Consider the following 21,435-nt stretch of genomic DNA (forward strand, 5'->3'; position numbering starts at 1 on the left):
TTAAACTATGGAATTTGCTCCCACAAGATGCAGTGATGGCCACCAGCTTGGATGGCTTTAAAAGATTAGACCAATTCATGGAGGACAGGGCTATCAATGGCTACTAGCCATGATGGCTGTGCTGTGCCACCCTAGTCAGAGGCAGCATGCTTCTGAAAACCAGTTGCCGGAAGCCTCAGGAGGGGAGAGTGTTCTTGCACTCGGGTCCTGCTTGCGGGCTTCCCCCAGGCAGCTGGTTGGCCACTGTGAGAACAGGATGCTGGACTAGATGGGTCACTGGCCTGATCCAGTGGGCTCTTCTTATGTTCTTATGTTCTTATTTATGCCTCAAGATAGCAGGGTAGGGTTAAATGTTTCTTTTTTATGTTGCAGTTTGAAGGACCTAATATAAAATTAAGTAGTAAGAGTTATTGTAATATCAAGATAATTTTGCTTGGAATTGCTAAATACATCAAAAACTACATAAACAAGTATGTTTGAACATTATTGTCTTGTGCACAAATTCTGATTTGCTCTCCCTGTGAGTGTAGGATGTTCCTTTTGCATTTTTCAGAAATCCAGCAGCCCAAAACATTATGTGTGAATAAGAAACCCTGACTATGAAGCAACCCTTATGTGTACAATTAATACTCTGAGTGGAGCTGTTTTGGTGTTGATGAATGACAGACATATTTTGGAACAGTATTGTTTCAATCCCCTTCTCTCTTCTGCAAAGCTTATCAGAACTCCAAGATGATTTATGAATTTTAACTTGCAGAGAATTTTTAAAAAATACCGCTGGAGTTTTGGAGCATAACTTGTTTGTGATGATGTGTCTACAGGCATGGAAGTGGTTATGAACTCAGTGGGCCATAGTAAATGGAGGTGGTGGGCTCTCTAACACTGGAGGCATTTCAAGAGGCAGCTGTACAGCCACCTTTCAGAAATGCTTTAACTTGCATTCCTGCACTGATCAAGGGGATTGGACTTGATGGCCTTGTAAGCCCCTTCCAATTCTACCATTCTATGATAAGAATGTATAAACTATAAAAGGTAAAGGTGTCCCCGCACTTACAGTGCGAGTCATTTCTGACTGTTAGGGTGATGTCTTGCAATGTTTACTAGGCAGACTGTATATATGGGGTGGGATTGCCAGTTCCTTCCCTGGTCTTTCTTTACCCCTCAGCATATGCCGGGTATTAATTTTCCGACCACGGATGGATGGAAGGCTGAGTGGACCTCGACCCCTTTTACCGGAGATTCGACTTCCTCCTTCCATTGGAATCGAACTCCGGCCGTGAGCAGAGCTTCGGCTGTGTTACCGCTGCTTACCACTCTGTGCCACGGAGGATCTTGTATAAACTATAGTGACTATTAATGCTATATAATAAATATTAAATGGAAATAGTAATGAAGCCCTCCTAAATTCTTTAATTCTACCTTTTTTAATTTAAAAAACAAACAAACAAACCCAAGCCCATTCACTGTTCTTGCCAGTTTACTAAAGACTGTATGTTTATTGTAGGTAATCATACAATTCCTTTGTAATGTTCCCTTTTTCTGTTATGTTTTATGCCTTTGTGTCTGTTGTCAGCTTTCTCATCAAAGCCAAGCAAAAATTTTAAACACAGTTATAAAGCAAAGTTTTCTTAACATAGCTACAATTCTGAACACCTGAAATTGCAAAATAGTCTGCATAACTCAATGGAAGAAACATGGATTTGACTTGTGCACGATTCCAAATGTTCTGCTATATATAATGAAATCAATTTTCCATTTAACAATGGCATTTCTTCCATGTTTTCACATAAAGGTTTGAGACACATTGCTGTGTTCTGGCTAAATTGCTTTCCTCTGTATATGCTGTCTTATTTTCAAATAATTACTTTTGCTCTTTTACTTTCAGAAGAAAGAACATATGCCATTTAAGGAACAACTCCATCAAAAAATGAATTGTGTTAGGAAAATGACAAGTGTCCCCTAGTTTTCAGTGTTAAAGGAGTTCCAAGTCAGGCAACAAGCTTTGGGCAATATATTTGCATGTATTATGAATCAAGAAACCAGTCTCTGTGTTCCTTAAATGTGCACCTTATGGATGAAGAGACTGAGATTAGGAATTTTACCTTATCTCAAAGATATTGGATGCAATCCAATAATGCCTTGCAGGACATGCTCAAACCATAATTTGCTAATTCAGATAAAATGGCAAACAAAGATTCACCTCAAACCAGGAAAGGAAGGAAGGAAGGGGAGGATGGAATGCATGGCTCACTCTTGTGTCCATAAAGCCAACTCATGGTTTGACATCAGGACTGAATCATCCCAAAGGAAAACACTCTAATGATATTTTTGTGGAAACCAATTATATATTTATGTGATGAAAGGTCTTCACCTTATTCACATTTTAGCTATTAGTATAAGTCATCTATCTAAAAGCGTCCAGAAGTAGAAAATTCATTGGTGCTGTTCCATGTTAAATTTTGTTATGATTTTATTTGTAAAACGTGTTTCAGCCTACATACACTTTGGGCTTTCAGCAGGGGATGAAAATAGGAAAAATACATCACAGAAAAGTATCTTAAAACTTTTAAAGATTTTTTTCTGTAATGTGTTAGTACCTATTTTTAAGTCCCTGATAAACGCCTAGAGCAGCCTTTCCCAACCTTTGGGTCCCCAGATGTTGTTGGACTACAGTTCCCATTAGCCCCAGCCAGCATGGCAAATAGGCAGGAATGATGGGAATTGTAGTCCAGCAATATCTGGGGACCCAAAGGTTGAGAAAGGCTGGCCTAGAATGTATGCAGGCCAAAAATCTTGTGATTTTTTATTCTTTTTTATTGGTTTTGCTTGGATGCTCACAGTTTCTTATATTCCATGTTAAGTTTTGCACAAGGGCTAGAGGAAGACTTCTTGTAAAGCAGAGCTACAATATGGCAGGGACTGCATTACAGCATAAGACAATGGTGTAAGTAAAACATCAGTTGTAGTGTAAAAATTCTAGTAGGTCATAAAGGTTCTTAGAATGAGCTTCTGCAAAGTCTTACAAAACAGCTTGTGCAAATGAAGGAACTCCTCTGGATTTGGAGGTGATTTTCTCATGTAATGTTTTTCTGCTAAGTCAGAAACAGCCCTCTGATGCATGGAAGAGGCTTTTCGCCAACAAATGTGGCACCTTCGGTTCCAATCCAAAGCCTATATTTCAGGTTTCCACAAACTATATATTTTTTAAAATGCAAAGCTTTCCCAAAGAACTTACACATGTATGTCAAATACTCATGTTTTGAAAATTACAAGTAGCTGAATGCTGTTCAACTAGTACCTAAATTAAAAGCATGTGTGTGGGGGGGACTGAATATTGAGCTTTTCATAAATGCTGGAAGTTCAGACTTTTACGAGGAATCCAAGTGAAGACAGATTAGAGAAAAAACAGCAAGTAAAAAGTCAAATGAGAATAAATGCAATTAATCAAGATCTATAGTTTTACTTCTGTGCTTTAGATCAAAAAGTTCCAGTTATATTGTTTTAATCAAAATGAAGGTAAAGTTTTGTTCTCTTTTTGATTTCTTGTAGGATCAGGTGAGTTTTGAACAAGAAGGCATCCAAAAAGCACAAAAGATTAATACAGAAAATTCTTAAAATTCAAAGTAATTACCCAAATCTAGGTTACATCCTGATGATTCTAGAAAAATAATAACTATTTCTCAGTGCTTGGCTATTCAAATGTGCTTAATCATTTGCACAATGCATTCAGATAATTGAGATTGTGCTATACACAAACTAGCCTTCAAAAATCATCTCATGCTGTGGATTAGGTTTAGAGCTTGAATCTATTTCATCGTGTCCTGAATTAAAGCAATCTTAGTAGTCTATAAAAATGTTAGATGTTTTGAAGGGCAACATCTCCTATTGCTGAACTAAGTAGTTGTAGTAAACTGACACACATTCTTTTATATCAGTGTAGTTGTAATTACAGTATGGATTACAACTGAAGGTTTAAAAAAGTTCTCTGCACATTAATGCTTCAACAAGGATTTTATTTTTAAAGCAGTTTTCTTCTAGACTTTCTTGATGATCAGGGTTTTTCTATAAAAACTATAATTTGTTTCCTATTGTTCAATTTTTGTAATGGATGCTGGATCAATAAACATATTTGATTTTCAAATTTGTTTCCTATTTGTTGTGCATAATCTTCATGACTTTCTTCAATGTACTTTTTTTTTAGGTTGCATTTTCCAACCATTCAAAAGAGTAGAATGTACCTGGGAAATTGTGGTTTTCCTCCCCAGGTAGCACTGATCCTTTGACTGGTGTGAAGACTGTGATATGAAGCTTTAATGGACACCTATTCAATATAGTTCATAATGTGATTCATGCTGGCTCATAATTTCTCTATCTCCATGCTGTTTTGTAAATATTACTTATGCTTTTAAATGAAAAGGTTCGGAGACTATGTACTTAATGAGCTTCACAACTCCTGAACAAATGTGCACCTCTTGCTGATCTTTTAACAAGGACAAATAGCAGCATGGCTAGCCCCCAATGCAAGGCTAATTATTTCTAATTATTTGTGGCTTATATGTGCTTCTGGCAACTACTGAAACAAATACTTCAAAACTATATTTACTTCAAAATTATAGAATTGCCATTTTAAAATGGAAGTTGCTATTTTTGTATATCTGTACATGAGCAATCTGTAATAGGCTACCAGAATCCACACAGGAACAACTGATACATTGAGCATGCAATATTTTAAGGTATGACATCACTTACATAGTATTTGTCCCAGTTTGTTTGCTAAGTAGGAAAAACATCCTTCCTTAAAATGAATTTAATCAAAACAAATCTATCAAAGCACATTTTATTCAGGTACAGGATCTTCTCTTAACCATAAGCAAACCCAAACAAACCATTATAAACATTTTGCATGGGAGACAAGAGAACTGAAGCCTATTAGATTTGGGAAGATACATAGTCCCCTGGAAGAAAATTATTTTAAATAGTTTTACACTGAGACGTTGCAGAGTTAAATATTATGGAACCAGAAAAAAATCTGTAACCCAGTGATAATTGAAACAGAATGACAAAGTATTCTATGAAAGATTTTTGGCTCACCATGATTGCCATTGATTTATCTCCTTGATAATTGGTCTGCTGTAACACTAGATATTAATAAGATTTTAAACCTATTTTGTTTTCTGCAGTTTAAATCCTAACAATTTCCTACCTTTTGGAATTATGGCAAACTTGATTATATTCCTATTTAAAGTTTAATTTTATATTTTTGCTTATATGGCATTTTCTTTGGTTCAGTTTTCTCTCATTCTCTCCAGTATTTTACCTAGATGATAAGTGTCTGATTCTGTATTTACACCCCCAAAATATTACATTTATCCAAGCCTTATTAAAATTATGAACTGCAAAAAGGATCCAAGTTAAGCCATTGAGAATTCCAACTACTTACGACTAACAGCAATGTAAATAGTCCATACAATGACTGTAATATAATATGAAATGCTGTTAAGCATATTTTTGAAAGATTCCCATAACTTTTCTTCTTAAGAAAAAACCCTGCAAAAATGTCAGTAATAGCCCAACTTCTTACATACTAAAGAATTCCATGGACGTACTCCTTGAGCTTCCTTATGTACATTTGGATCGGGACATAAAATGTTAAAATCATGCAGAAATTATCTGTGATACTGAAACAGGCTGGCAGAGAAGTAGACCCAATAACTGCCATTTAAAATTCATTAACTGAGTTCTTCCTCTTGCTTCTCTTCTGTTTAGTTACTTCTGTTACCCTCCAAGGTATTTGATCAGCCAAGTCACTGCCAGGTAGATTCCTCTAATCCAAAAAATCAACATTTTCAACAAGAAGCTTTGGAAATCTACTCAATATAGGCTAGAACATTTTGTTCTTGATATATTATATTGCCTGTTCTTCATCATTCTAAGGCTAAGTTATTCCATCAAATAAGATTAAATTGATATTGCATAGTTTGACAAATCCAAACTGGCTGTTTTATTTCTATCAAATGGGAAGTTTTATGATTTTACTGCTCACTAGATAATGAAGACAGAAATTTGTCCTAAAGTACTGAACAGATATTATTATTCTCCCATTTTTTCCCAGTACCATGCTTTTTCAGCCTTTTGGGTTTTTTTGCTGTCCTATGGGTAGATTGGTAATTAAAGAATATCATAAATCAAACATACCATACATCCCTATGACTATGACTTATGGATTTTCAACTGATTCATTTTCTATTTAGCTATCTAATCTTCACCTCTTCACTGTGCATCTTGTCTTTTGGTCAAAGCACACCCTTTTTATCATAATATAAACAGGTACTATTTTCAGTCACTGGTTATCATAATCCTGCTGAGGACCTACAATTTACTTATCTTTCCCCTAGTTTTTTTGTAGACCCCTTTAACATTTTAACATCATCACTAGATGCAGCATAGTTTTGGCTTGATGGGTTTGTTACTACAAACTAGAACTGTTCTATTATTGAAGATATTTCCCAAATTCTACTCAGAAGCTTGTCTTTAATTTTAATCTGACTTTTTTGTATGTGTCTCCTTTCAGTATCACTCAGTGATTTGTTATTGTACTTTAAGTATTTTAACTCTTTGGGAAACAACCAGATCTTGTATTCTGGACTTATTTATTTTGCCTTTTAAATGGTCCTGTCCATGACATCTTATTTTTTAATATTGAAAACTTATTTAAACCTCCTTTTTACCACCCCATGCCCAAATTATGCTATTTTCTGCTTTACTTTAGACATACTATGAGATCCTTTTCACATTAAAAGCTGTTGGGGGTATTTAAATGAGCTGATGTAATGAATATGAAAGAAGGACGACATAGTAGGTAGGTAGTGCTACTCCTCTGTTCCGTTATCTTTGTTGTAAAATTGGTGTGCGTGATCTAACAGCACAGGCAGAAACAATTTCCCAGAAAGCAGTAACATTCAGCCATCAGCAGGCAGTTAAGTTATAGGATTGAGAGGAAAGAGAATAATTCATTAAATTCATTACCTCACATGAAGAAGACTGAGTGCGATAACTTGGCACAATCTTGAAGGTGATACTACCTCTCATTTCCCTCTGCAGAAAGCAAAATATGTATTTTTTCCAAAACTACAACTAAAAGAGAACACACACAACCATCTAATATTTCAAGAGCTTTAGCACTTCTTGCAGAAATTTACATTCACATTCAATAAATTAGAAAGTATGACAATCATGCAGCTGCACTTAGAACCAGATACATTTGTACTATGAGGATAATAACAATTTAAGGCCTTCAGAAAACTGCAGAAATCACAAATGCTGTAGACCAGGAAGCTTGGTGATTTAAACTTCTTTTCTTGGCATTTCCTGGGTTAATTTAGCAACAAAGACATTTGCTCATTTTTTAATGCACATGTTAAATTCAAAGAAAATATTTTGCTATAATAAAAAGGAAAAATAGAAAGTGTCTATTGACATGGCACATTGAAAGACTAACATTAAAAAAACCTTCTAACATAAATTAACCATTATAACAATGCTTAGGTGAAGTCTAGAGCTTGCTGAAGATTTTATAATTATTTATTTACATAGCATGTAAAAGCTTGTCATAACCAATCAGAAAAAATCCATTATCCCTTTAAAAACTATGATGAGGGTAGATTCAAAGAATGGAATTATTTTATGAACAACAAATGCAGGCAAGCAAAAGATAACAAGGATAATCAACAATTACAAATGAAAGCTGCTTAACAGAAAGCTTTGAAAATAACTTCCTTCCTGTACTTAGTATTACTATTTAAATTGTGCTGTTAAGTATTTTATATAAAGATATCTCTAGCTAGCCCTGAATAGAACGTGTAGATTACATCTACTTAACAAAAGACTGAGCAAGCATCTGATCAGCTTCTACATCAGCTGATCACAGAAGACATTATTTTTCATTACTATTTTCATGAAAAAGTAGATCAGTCACCTAAATATTTTCAAATCCTGCCCCCTATCCTAACCTACACAAATTATTTGTGCAAACATCAAAATAAAGGATCAGAATGACGAGTCAAATTGTTGTGGGCATTACTTCTCAACGGCTTGAAAAAAGAAAAAGGAGAGAAAAAGGAGACAGAAGTTCTTAACTTTTGTCATTATGCGTATCCCTACATGTATGCGTGCGTGTGCAAGTGCATGTGCAATATAAGTAGAGATGGGTGAGAAATTCAATTCAGTTCACATTTCAAGCCAAATTTGCACTCTGAAACAACAGGAACCGTTTTACTCACCAGAAAGGTGGTTCCCCCACCCACCAAATGGGTATTGTCTTCCTCTCCTGTTGCTTGAGGTGGGAAAGAGTTAATACTCTGAAGGACTCTCACCTCAGCCCCTCCCACAGAGTGTCAGTTTGTTGTCTAGCCAAGCTTAAAAATATTATGTTTGTAATGTAGAGAAAAAACACTAACAATATAACAACTCGGAATTACATTGAACTTGCTAGAGCCAACATGAAAATTTAAACTTGCAAAGTAGTAGGTCAGTTCCTTGACCCTTCAACCTCCACCCACCATTCCTTGTGTTATTTATCCTTATGTTATATCCCAGGGTGGGCCTTGGAGGTGTCCTGGTGTCCCCAGAGAAACACCTTTCTGGTGAGTAAAACAATTCCTTCTTCAGTGGCACCAGGACACTCCCATGTGGGATGTTCCAAAGCAGACCTTCTGTGTGGGTGTGTACATACACTTTAAGGATTCAGCAGCACCTGCTGGAGAACTCACCTCCCAAAAGCTGCCTCCACAGATGCATAAATGTCTATCTTGTAGTGTTTGGTAAATGTGTTCTGGTTTGCCCAAGTAGCTGCTTGACAAACCTCTTGTAGAGGGTGCATTTATTGAATATGCTGCAATAGCAGCTGCACTCTTGTTGAGTGTGCCACACATCTGATGTTATTCCAAAGATAACAGACAAAGGTATACTCCTTGTCCTGGAGCTTTTAGGCAAAATATCCAAATATACGGTAGCCTGTGGCTAATTGGCCAAGGTACTGGATTCAGAGCCAAATTTCCCCTGCAATGAACACATACTGGTAAATAAGAAGTAGCTTTATTAAATAAAATATAAGCAACAAAACATTTCCTTAAAACACACACCCCTGAGGGCCAGGTAAAATACAGAGAGTTGCAGTCACAGACAAAAATAACAGAACTGTCTAGCGGAGCTTGGAAAAGTTACTTTTTTGAACTACAACTCCCATCAGCCCCAGCCAGCATGGCACTGGCTGGGGCTGATGGGAGTTGTAGTTCAAAAAAAGTAACTTTTCCAAGCTCTGGTCTAGCCTAATCTATACTTACAATAGAGGTAAACAGCAAAATAACATCATGGTTTCACATCTCCCCAGAGATGTATAGCCTGGATAGCAGCTGGAAGATGGAACCTCATCTAGGTAGCATCAGCAACCAAAGGAGAACGTTGGGGAACAAAAGCTAAGGTATGAATCCTATTCTTATGGGAAAATGCCCAGCAACAGCCAGGAATTAATTAGCCAATCAGGGGGCTTTCTGATTATGAAACCTTCTAGAGCTTTTGTGCCTAACGGTCACACACTCACCAACCTTCCCATGCTGCTTGGCCTTGAGGTACCAGTCTCCACTGATAAGCAGGTGTTCTTGCTTATAGCTTAATTAACTAGCTTCAGCTGTGAAAACTGCAAACTTATGGTCTTCTCAGAGGCCCTATTTCAGGCAAGATGTTTCCCCCCACAATTCCTTCCCTCAGAATCATTTTAGTTTTTAACCTTTCAAACCAGGCATTCTTCAGGCCCTGTACTGGTAATGTTGGTTGCCATAAGCAAAATGAAGATACTTGCAGTCAGGGCTGTGGAATCTGAGTCGGAAGCAAGTTTGGGTGGAGTCGGAGTTGGAAGCAATTCTGGAGTCGGAGTTGGTAGAAATGTACTGACTCCAACTTCAAAATAAAATTAATATTTTAATATTAATATTAATACATTAATATACATTTGCCATTTATGAAGGAGTCAGAGTCGGACAGTAGAAAAATTAATATACATTTGCCATTTATGAAGGAGTCTGAGTTGGACAGTAGAAAAATAGAGGAGTTGGGAGTTGGACAGTAGAAAAATAGAGGAGTTGGAGTCGAAGGTTTGACCTACCGACTCCACAGCCCTGCTTGCAGTGCTGTGAATGAATTGGCACATGGAGATAAATCTCAGTCAAATCTATGCAGGCTAGGAAGTCTCATGGTTGCAATGCTTCTCTTATTGAAATCAGTGTCTCCATGCAGTATTTTTGGCACTTTACCAATCTGTTCAAGAATTTTACGTCCAATACAGCTCTCTAAGCACCCACTTCCTTCGGCATGATAAAGAGCAGAGAATAAACAGCACAGAACTTCTGGTCCTGTAGAAATGGTTCTATAGCTGCTATCTGCAGCAGATTATCTATTGCCTCCTGAACTAGTCTTACTTCTCTGGATCCAAAGAAACTGGTGATGCTATATATCTGGAGGTGCAGCCTGAAATACTATTTGATACCCATGACACATTGTTTCCTTGGCCCAATGGTCAGATGTTGTCTTCCACCATAGTGCAAAACTTAGTAGCCTGCCTTCTACTACTGGAGTTTGAAATACTCCAGTATTTGTTGCATTCCACCTCTGTTGCTGGTGGCTGAACTTGGAACATGTGCTCCAGTTTGCTGCTGGTTGTGCGGCTGGAATCTTGATCGACCCTAGGTCTGCCCGCTGGAATGGTAATCTTGCCCCATTCCGCCAAATCTGGATGGATAGTAAGTCTGGTACAGTTGGTAACAATGAAAGGGACTCTGGTCATCTCTTCTTGATTTGTTTCTGGCATTGTCTTCTTCTTTTCCTGTTGCATCTGCAATAAGTGCCTCTGCTCTTGAAAGCTTCAGAATGGTTTTCCTGAGTCTCTCTGGATCCTGATCTTGATTGGGTCTCTCTGGATCTTGATTGTCCAAAACATCATCAAGCCACAGTAGTGCTGCCCTTGAGAACACAGATGCTGCACATGAAGCATACAGGATCAATGCTGTAGACTCATGTACTTTCTTTAATGCCAAATCTAGCTTTTGTTCTGTGGGATCCTTCAATAGAGCATCCCCATCCCCTGACAGGAAATTTCTGGACACTAAAGCAGAAATTGGAGCATCAATTGCCGGAGTCCTCAGCTGCTCCATAAACTCTGATTCTAGAAGGTACAATTTATTAGCATATGACACTGAGTTTTTAGACTGAATTGGTGATTCCCATTCTGATTTCATTAATTTCTTGAGAAGTGATGGCATTTTTGACCACTTTGTTGTTAGGCTTTGTTTCTGGAAGTACATTGGCTCCCCTGGATGCAGAAGGTGCCTCAGTAGTTGAGTCCTTTAACTCTAATACTGCATTCCTCCGTCCCACTCTCCAGTGAGACAACTGAATCATCATACACAATCTGTTGCACATCAGTATTTTGTCTGCCAGATCTCTGTGTCATTACCCTCTGCTCTCTACTTCTGGACACATCATGTCAATCTGGTGGGGCATTTGCACATGTTCTCTGTAGCCCCTGTTGCTCATTAATAGCATTATCTGCCTGATTCAAATGAGCACTGTGCTGCAATGTACTGGAAAGTAATTGATTATTCACTGTTGCAGGGTGTGATTGTGAAACTTGCTGTGTTTGTGCAGGTGAAAAGACTGGCAAAATGCAGCTAGTTCTGCAGAAATGTCATCCATCAGGGTTTTTCTAGTGTGATTTAATGCAGCAAGACTGAAATGAAAAGCTTCCACCTGTTGAAATTCCTGGTTGTAATAGGTGGTGGCAGCAGAGACCATATTAACTGTCAGTGTTCAATGTTTATGCTGTTGTTGCTGGTTTTGACCACAGGTGGCAGCATAACGCACAGACACAGTCTCTGAACAGGTCTGTTGAAGTTCAGGCTGCTGTGCATTAAAACTAGTGAATTCTTCCTCCTCTAAATCTGAAAAGAAAAGAACCAGTGGATCTGGAGCCCTTTCATTATCAGAGGGCATCTCATAATTTGCTGCCACCCACTGCTGGTTTTGCGCTCCCACATAACCTGCTCTTCTGCACTCTAATGTAATGTAGATGGCAACACTGAATTCTTCTTGTTTTTCTCCTTAGTTTTGGTGGCATTTTCCCTCCGAGTGCTCTGCTACTGCATAGCTTGCAGGGTCTGTCAGGCTTTCATGAATATTACTGGCCACTTTCTCTGCTACTGCAAGAGGTAACAGGCCACCCACTGCCTGTGAGGCTGTTTTCTGTTGCCCAACATGGTGGCTGCCTCTAGGCGTGCTGCTGCGGCTTGTATTTTTAACCAACGTTTTCTTCTCAAAGTGGGCTGCAGGTGCTACCGTGCCAACTGCTCCTACCACTTTCTGTACTGATTTTAATTTTTTAGAGTGCTCTGATGAACTTTTAGTTTGATCCTTAAGCATTTCGCCAATAGTAGGAATAGGGTTTCTTAAAGTTTTTTTGGTTATTTTTGTTTAAGAAATGTACTGCTCTGTTCACTAATACTGTAGGCAAAAAACCTTGCGGTTTAAGAACGTACCTATAGCCCACAGCTATATCTATCAAACTTTAAAAAGCAGGGAAATTGGGCAGCTATAGTGAATGCACCAGGGGAGCAGGAGACCTGAACTCCTCTCTGAGATATTGGACTGCCCTACCAATTGGTCAAAATGCAAACACCATTTGGGTTGGTCTTTCACAGTCCAATCCACTTCCTGTGTAGCTTGGAAGAATTTGGTAATATGTGCCTCTGAGCACTGGGCAGAAGGGAAGCCCCTTTCCTTTCCAAAACGAAAACATTGTGAACAGCATCATTCTTTTTCAGGCTTTCCCCCACCTTTTTATTCTACAGCAGGCACATGTAGCCTCCCACCCAAATTTAAACCAAAGCTGTCTCTGGCCACAGCCACACCAGGCCTTTATTTCACTTTGGACAGTCATGGCTTCTCTCAAAGAATCTTGAGAAGTGTAGTTAGTGAAGGGTGCTGAGAGTTTCTAGGAGATGCCCTGTTCCCCTCACAGACCTTCAATCAGAGTGGCTGACTATTAAATCAGTCTGGCAGCTGGAGCTCTCTCAGTGGAACAGGAGTCTCCTCTCAGCACCCTTCACAAACTACACTTCCCAGGATTCTCTGAGGGAAGCCATGACTGCCTCAAGTGGAATCAAAGTCTGGTGTGGGTGTGACCCCCTGATTAGGCAAGCCCAGTAGCTGTAAATCTGGCTTTTAGAATTCTGACAGTTGGTTCTTACTGAGCATGCCCCGCGTTATCATAGGCTGCCAGCCAAAATTTATTAAATTAATTAAAAATCAGCCAGGCATTTTTTTAACTTTTAAACTGCAGAAGATGAAGGTCAGAGTATGGGGCAAGGTCAGTATTAGGATTATAGATACTCTGTGAATATGGCTGATTTTTAATGAATTTCAACAGATTATGAGAACTCTCAGAGAAAAAAGTCCAAAAGGGCTCTGGGTTTTCTCTCTCTCTTTTTACACTTTGAACTCTCTATTCTCTCTGACTGTCTTGTGTATCGCCATGAAAATTGAGAGGGTTGTTAAGCAAGCATTTCTGAGTTCAGAACTGTAAGTTTTGTAAGGTTTTGTTTTGAAATGAGCTTATGGGAAGCATCAGAATGGCATGGGGGTATTTTCAATTTAATATTGCAGAATGTGAAAAACCCACACTGGCTATAGTATACAGCCACTCTTGTGGCTGTATAATAATCAGTTGAAACAACCCAGGAAATTCATTAAATGAAGTGGAATTAAATGCTTAGGGCAATTAATTTAACAATATAATAAACTGATCAATGGACACAACTGACACTTAATCTCTCAGACAAGCACACCATTTCATTAGAAAATATCTGTAAACAATTTTCAACTGCAAACCACTCAGAAAAGCATTCAGACATAAAAGATCAAAACTATAGAGAAAGATTTGTGATTTTAAATAAGGATATAAGGCAGACAGACCGAAGAGCAAGGTGAAAACAGTACTGCTCAAGCGAGGCAGGAAAACAAACTGACACTCTGTGGGAGGGGCTGAGGTGAGAGTCTTTTGGAGCGTTACCTCTTTCCTGCGTCAAGCAAAAGGAGAAGACAATACCCACTTGGTGGTGTCCTGACGTCCACTGGAGAATGAGAACCAAAACACATGTATTCTTTGAAATTAGCTCTTACTCAAAATTTGCAATGCAGTTCACCAACCAAACATTGTTTACAAAAATGCATATATCAGGGGAAAGCGAACATATGAATGAATATTTGAGTGAAAATAATTTGTTTCTCGCAAATACATTTTTTGTAGACGACTGTACACGTGGACATCACTAAATGGTCAATATAGGAATCAAATTGATTATATAATTGGTAGCAAAAGATGGAGAAGTTCCATACTTTCTGTGAAAACAAGACCAGGAGCAGACTGTGATACAGATCATGAATTGGCCATATAGAAAATCAGAGTAAAGCTACAGAAGAACAACAAAACAATTGTAAGGCCAAAATACAATTTAAATAACATCCCAGAAGAATATAAAGATCAAATAAGAAACAGATCTGAGTTTTTAAACTTAGTTGACAGATAACCAGAAGAACTATGGAGTGAAGTCAGAGACATTATCACGGAAGAATACAAAAAGACAATACCTCTCGTTAAAAAGAGAGAAAGATCTAAATGGATAACTGACAAAACTCTTAAAATGGTTAAAGAGAGAAGGAAAGCAAAAGGAAAAGGAGATAGAAACACGGGCAGAACCCTAATAGCAACAATACAGCGACTAGTACGTAGGGACAAAGAGAACTATTACAATGGTTATTGTATAGAAATAGAAGAAGACAACAAAAAGGGTAGAACAAGAGCCCTATTCCAAAAGATTAGAGAAATTAAAGGGAAATTTAAACCAAGAGTAGGGATGTTGAATAATCAACAGGGGAACACACTGACTGACCGAGATGAAATAAAAGCAAGATGGAAGCAATACACTGAAGAACTCTATAAAAGAGATGCAAGGATGACAGATTCATTCATGGAGGAACCATATGATGAAGAACCAGAAATTTTAGAATGTGAGGTGAAAGCTGCTCTTCAAATACTTGGAAGAAACAAATCACCAGGAACAGATGGCATACCAACAGAGTTGCTACTAGATACTGACTGAATCTGTCCACATTTTGACAAAAACCTGTCAACAAATATGGAAAACTAAACAACGGCCCACAGACTGGAAGTGTTCCATATACATTCCAATTCCAAAGAAAGGGGATCCCAGGGGATGCAGTAATTATCGAACCATTGCCTTAATATCCCATGCAAGTAAAGTAATGCTCAAGATTCTACAACAAAGGGTCTTAAAATATATGGAGCAAGAAATGCCAGATGTCCAAGCTGGATTTAGAAAGGGAAGAGGTACCAGAGATCATATTGCAACCATATGTTGGATAACGGAATGGACCAACAAATTTTAGAAGGAAACCACCCTGTGCTTTATAGATTACAGCAAAGCCTTTTGATTGTGTAGATCATGAAAGGCCATGGAATGCTATAAAAGAAATGGGGGTGCCACAGCATTTGATTTTACTGATGGGCAACCTATATTCTGGACAAGAGGCTACTGCAAGGACAGAATATGGAGAAACCGATTGGTTCCCCATCAGAAAGGCTGTGCGACAGCATTGTATTTTATCACCTTACTTGTTTAATCTATATGCTGAACATATCATACGGAAAGTGGGATTGGACCAAGATGAAGGAGGTGTGAAAACTGGAGAGAGAAATATTAATAATTTAAGATATACAGACAATACCATACTCTTAGCAGAAACCAGTAATGATCTGAAGCGAATGCTGATGAAAGTTAGAGGAAAGCACAAAAGCAGGACTACAGCTGAATGTCAAGAAGACTAAAGTAATGACAACAGAATATTTATGTAACTTTAAAGTTGACAACAAGGACATTGAACTTGGTAAGGAATATCAATACCTTGGCACAGTCATTAACCAAAATGGAGACAATAGTCAAGAAATCAGAAGAAGGCTAGGACTGGGGAGGGCAGCTATGAGAGAACTAGAAAAGGTCCTCAAATGCAAAGATGTAACACTGAACACTAAAGTCAGGATCATTCAGACCATGGTATTCCTGATCTCTATGTATGGATGTGAAAGTTGGACAGTGAAAAAAGCAGATAAGAGAAAAACCAACTCATTTGAAATGTGGTGTTGGAGGAGAGCTTTGCGCATACCATGGACTGCAAAAAAGACAAATAATTGGGTGTTAGAACAAATTAAACCAGAACTGTCTCTAGAAGCTAAATGATGAAACTGAGGTTATCATACTTTGGACACATCATGAGAAGACATGATTCACTAGAAAAGACAATAATGTTGAGAAAAACAGAAGGGAGTAGAAAAAGAGGAAGGCCAAACAAGAGATGGATTGATTCTATAAAAGAAGCCACAGACCTGAACTTACAAGATCTGAACAGGGTGGTTCACGACAGATGCTATTGGAGGTTGCTGATCCATAGGGTTGCCATAAGTCGTAATCGGCTTGAAGGCACATAAGCAACAAGAAATGAGTGAAAATAACATACAAAAATGCAATATATGATGAGAAACTGCTTGTAATAATGAATACATTAGTCAAAATTACCTACAAAAATGTATTTATTAGGAGAAATCTGCTCCTCAATGTTGGGGAATTTTCATGAGGATTCTTTTAAAATAAAATTTGCAAAATTACTGCAGAAATGTGGAGAACTGAATTTAAGATTGAAACAATGAGAAACAGGGAGAACAGAAACTGACAAATCTCTTCATTCCTAAACAAGCATCCCAACTGAAACATTCTGTTAATGACAGTAGTCTATCTTGTTGGAAGTGGGGCAAGAGCAAATCCTGTTTGAGTTCTTTTGTTTGTATTCCAGAAGGAAAACAGAGTTAGGGTCCTTCAGATGGCTAGGCTTGCCTATCTTTACCTGTGCTCTTCTCTACCTAACTTCCTTCTGTTGTAAACTGATATGATCAGGGAAGCTGACCAGCACCTCCTTTGTCATCTTCTTTGACTATCTGTGGAGACATCTCTGTCTTTGTTCTCTCTCCTGAACCATGAGGGCAATACCCAAGTCTGGGCATTGCGCCTCCAACTTAGAACTAGGTATGCCTTTCCTATCTACTATGTATTTCTATAAATAAAGTAGCTTTTTCTTATTTTACTAAGTCTTAAGTCTCAGTGATTTAAATGCAGGTAAAAGCCTGCTTCTTAGGTAAATACACACATTGGCACATGCAGCTCGGACTGCTGACTGCTGAAGATGTTTTCTGTTCACAAGGAATAGGAACTGCACGTGAACTGAACAATTGCCTATTTGTTCCAGCTTTTAAAGATAACTTAATAGGTGCCACAAAAATAATGGAACTTGGGGGTGAACTTCATTTATGTGACAAAATTTGTCGAGTTTTAGACCAAGAAGTGTGTTGAACTGCAAAATTGAAAAATGGACTTCTGCATTTGGAATATTTTGTAACTATGCATGCAAATATAGCCAATGTGATTCTGGATATGTACATGTTTGGCATTGAAGAATGGGACATGCCTGCTTAGCCAGAATCAATGCTCTAGAGAAGGAAAATTTGGCCCAGGGCACTAAAATTGGACAATGTAAATCCACAGAAAAATGTGAATGTTGTATAAAGACAAAAAGTGTGAAACCAAAATTTCCTAAGAAAAGTGAAAACCTCTAGAATTAATTCACACAGACCTTTGTGGACCTATTAGAATGCCATCACAGGGTCGAAATTTATACATGCTTACTTTCATAGATGATTACTTGAGGTTTACTATAATGTACCTACTGAAAGAGAAAAGGCAAGCACTTAAAAAACTTAAGAACTGTATCAGAATTGTATCCAACCAATTTGGCAGAAAGCCACAAATTGTAAGATCTGACAATGCAGAATTTGTGTCCAGGGCTATGCAAGACTTTCTACATGAGGAAGGCATAGAGCACCAGACTACTGTTGTTTATACTCCAGAACAAAATGGAGTAGCAGAACGCATGAACCAGACTCTTGTTGGAAGATGCACAGTTACCACAGAAATACTGGGGAGAAGCAGCAGTTATTGCCACCTATCTGACTTTTGGCAGCAGCTACCAACAAGACACATTTGGAGTTATGGCATGGGCGCACACCACGTGGGTCTCGTGTTCAGGTGCAAGACCTTCGTGCACATTCTGAAACAAAAGTGGCCAGAATTTGACAACACTGGCAAGGAAGGAATATTCATCAGATATTCTTCAATACAGAAGGGATACCAAGTCATAGAGCCCAAAACTGGTGAAGTTGGAGCATACAGAGCCTTCCACTGTGATGAAGGAAAGTGTGCACACCAATCAGAAGGGACTCCACATCAAACAGATGACAGAGAAATGGAAGAAGACACTGGGCTATTCTTCCACAACAGAAGGCATCACAGTAATACACCAGTGGAGGAAGATGAGGAGTCTGAGCCAGAAGAGGAATCAGAGCCAGAAGGGGCAGCCGAATCGCCAGCACACAGATGCTCTGAATGCACCAACAAAGGTGTACCACCAGGAAGATTTGCTTAACTTATGAGAGTTAAACTTCCAGAATCAGAGACCTGGAAAGAGACTGAAGCTTTACCCAAATCTGGGAGGTGGAGGCAGGCAGCCAAGGAAGAGCTGGAAGCTCTACACAAGAATAAAACTTGGACACTGACCAAGCTTCCTCAAGAAAGAAAAGCTGTAAGCTGCAAGTGGATATTCAAGAAAAAGCTGGATGCTGAAGGAACCATTGAAAGATACAAGGAAAGACTAGCCAAAGGATATTCTCAAAAGTAAGGACAAGACTACTATCAAACATTTGCTCCTGTAGTCAGACACACAACCATCAGAACTCTTCTGAGTGTTGCTGCTAAAAAGAAAATGCAGGTGGAGCACATGGATATAAAAACAGCATTCCTGCATGGAGAATCAGAAGAGGAAATCTACATGCAACAACCACCAGGGTTTGAAGTTCCAGGAAAAGAAACCCTAGTGTGTAAACTTCAAAAATCCATCAATTGGACTTAAACAGGCTGCTAGAGCCTAGAATGAGAAACTGAGCAAAATGCTCTTGAAAGAAGGCTTTGTACAAGGCAAAGCAGAGCCATGCCTTTATAGCAGATTCAGGAACAACAGATGGACTTACCTACTGATTTACATGAATGATCTACTGTTGGCTTATCAAGACCAACTGAACAAGCAACAACTAGTGAATCATCTCAACAAGAAGGTTGAAGTGAAGTGCTTAGGTGATGTTACCCACTACCTTGGAATACAAATTGAAAGAGAAGATGATTGATTCTTCTTGCTGAGTCAAAGACAAAAGATCCAAGACCTCCTCAAGAGTCTAGGACTAAAGGATGAACATCCAGCACCTACTCCAATGGGATTAGGATACCTGAAACCGGACCACAACAAACAACCATGGGAAGACCATGAGAGCTATAGACAAGCCATCGGGAAACTTCTATATATCAGCAGTGTTACCAAGCCAGATGTGGTGGTAGTAGTGGGATACTTGTGCAGAAAAACCAGCTCAGAAACCAAGAAGGACTGAGAAGCAATCAAGAAAGTGGCAAGATATCTGAAGGGCACTGAAACTATGAAACTGAAGTTAGTGGCTACCTGAGATTGCAAACTAGTGGGATATGCAGATGATGATTGGGCTGAAGACACTATAGATCGAAAATCCACCAGTGGAAACATCTTCTACTATGAAGACACAGTGATCAGCTGGGCACGTAAGAAAAAGAGACTGTAGCACTCTCTTCACCGAAGCAGAGTATTTGTCAGCTTCTGAAACAAGCAGACAGTTGACATGGCCACTCGAACTGTTCAAAAATTAGGCATCTCTATACCTGGGCCTGTCATAATGCATGAAGAAAACCAAAGATGCATCAGACTCATGGAGTCAGAAGGGATGAGTTCACAAACCAAGCACATAGACAGGAAGCATTTCATTAGAGATACCTACCATAGAGGACTACTTAAGATGGAATACTGTCCAGCAGAAGACATGACTGCAGACGCTCTGATGAAGGCGTTGGGCAAAGTCAGATACTGCAAGCTGTGAGACAAGATGAACCTTGTGGGCTGAACCAAACACTACTTGAGAAGGGGTGTTTGAAGTGGCGCAAGAGCAACTCCTGTTTGGGTTCTACTGTTTGTATTCCAGAAGGAATATAGAATTAGGGTCCTCCAGCTGGCTAGGCTTGCCTACCTTTACCTGTGCTCTTCTCTACCTAACTTCCTTCCATTGTAAACTGATATGCTTGGGGAAGCTGATCTGCCCCGCATTCCTTTGTCTTCTACTTTGACTGTGCAAGGAGAGAGAAATTTTTGTCTTTGCTCTCTTGCCTGAGCCATGACGGCAATACCCAAGTCTGGGCATTGTGTCTCCAACTTAACTTAGTTAGAACTAGGTATGCCTTTCCTATCTACTGTGTATTTCTGTAAGTAAAGTAGCTTTTTCTTATTTTACTAAGTTTTAAGTCTCAGTGATTTAAATGTAGGGTAAAAGCCTGCTTCTTAAGGAAATATGCAACTGGCACATGCAGATCAGACCGGTGACTTACTTTGCATATCCATAACATAACTTGTCCAACTTTGGTTGATAAGAAAATCAAAAGAGGAGAGGAACAAAGACCATAACATGCTTTGAGGTTGGGCTTGCCGAGAAGTATCTCTTGAAAAAACAACCCCCTGAGCACTGTAATTTAATGGTAGTGTAGATGCACAGGTCACACAATGCTCGACTTCAGTATTTTAGTAAGGAGAAAGGGGCAAATATATGAGTTTTCATTCCTACATGAAAAAATTAGAAAAATTAGATGAACAACCTTTCACATACTTACAAGCATTTTCTGTAGCTGTTCTACTGTTTGATTTGCTACACTGATTCCATTTATTTCCCGAATTTCATCCCCCACATGGAGTGTACCTACAGAAGCAGGAAAATAAGATGACACTGTGTAAGAGAAGTGCCAAATCCCAAAGAAAAAGGATGGCAATACAGTAGGGCCCCACTGATACGGCAGGTTATGTTCCAGGCCCCTGTCGAAAAGTGAAAACTGCTGGAAAGTGGGGCCCTACTGTATTCCAGCTGCCGCGCTCCAGCTGAGAGTGATCAGCTGTAGCGTGGGGAGTTCGCGAGCTACAGCTGATCACTGTCAGCTGGAGTGCGGCAGCTGGAGCTCCCCGCGCTACAGCTGATTGCTCCGCTGGCACTGCCGCATTAGCGGAATGCTGAAAAGCAGGGTGCCAAAAAGCAGGGCCCTACTGTACAAGGAGTCATACATGAAATTATATTAAAGTAAACTGTCGTCA

At 38.9% G+C, this 21,435-nt stretch overlaps 1 protein-coding gene across 9 annotated transcripts in view; it reads right to left on the minus strand.

Annotated features, from left to right (window-relative positions):
- The window catches only part of CASK (calcium/calmodulin dependent serine protein kinase), a 315,472-nt gene that overhangs the window by 45,783 nt on the left and 248,254 nt on the right, over window positions 1-21,435 (minus strand). For all 9 annotated transcript variants that reach the window (XM_061627480.1, XM_061627481.1, XM_061627484.1 and 6 more), the window contains 2 exons: window positions 20,964-21,049; window positions 7,027-7,095 (listed from right to left, as the gene is read on the minus strand). In XM_061627480.1, coding sequence (XP_061483464.1) covers window positions 7,027-7,095; window positions 20,964-21,049 — 155 coding nt within the window. The remainder of the gene's footprint in view (window positions 1-7,026; window positions 7,096-20,963; window positions 21,050-21,435) is intronic.

The sequence above is a fragment of the Rhineura floridana genome, chromosome 5 (genome assembly GCF_030035675.1).
Source record: "Rhineura floridana isolate rRhiFlo1 chromosome 5, rRhiFlo1.hap2, whole genome shotgun sequence".
Classification (NCBI taxonomy): Eukaryota; Metazoa; Chordata; class Lepidosauria; order Squamata; family Rhineuridae; genus Rhineura; species Rhineura floridana.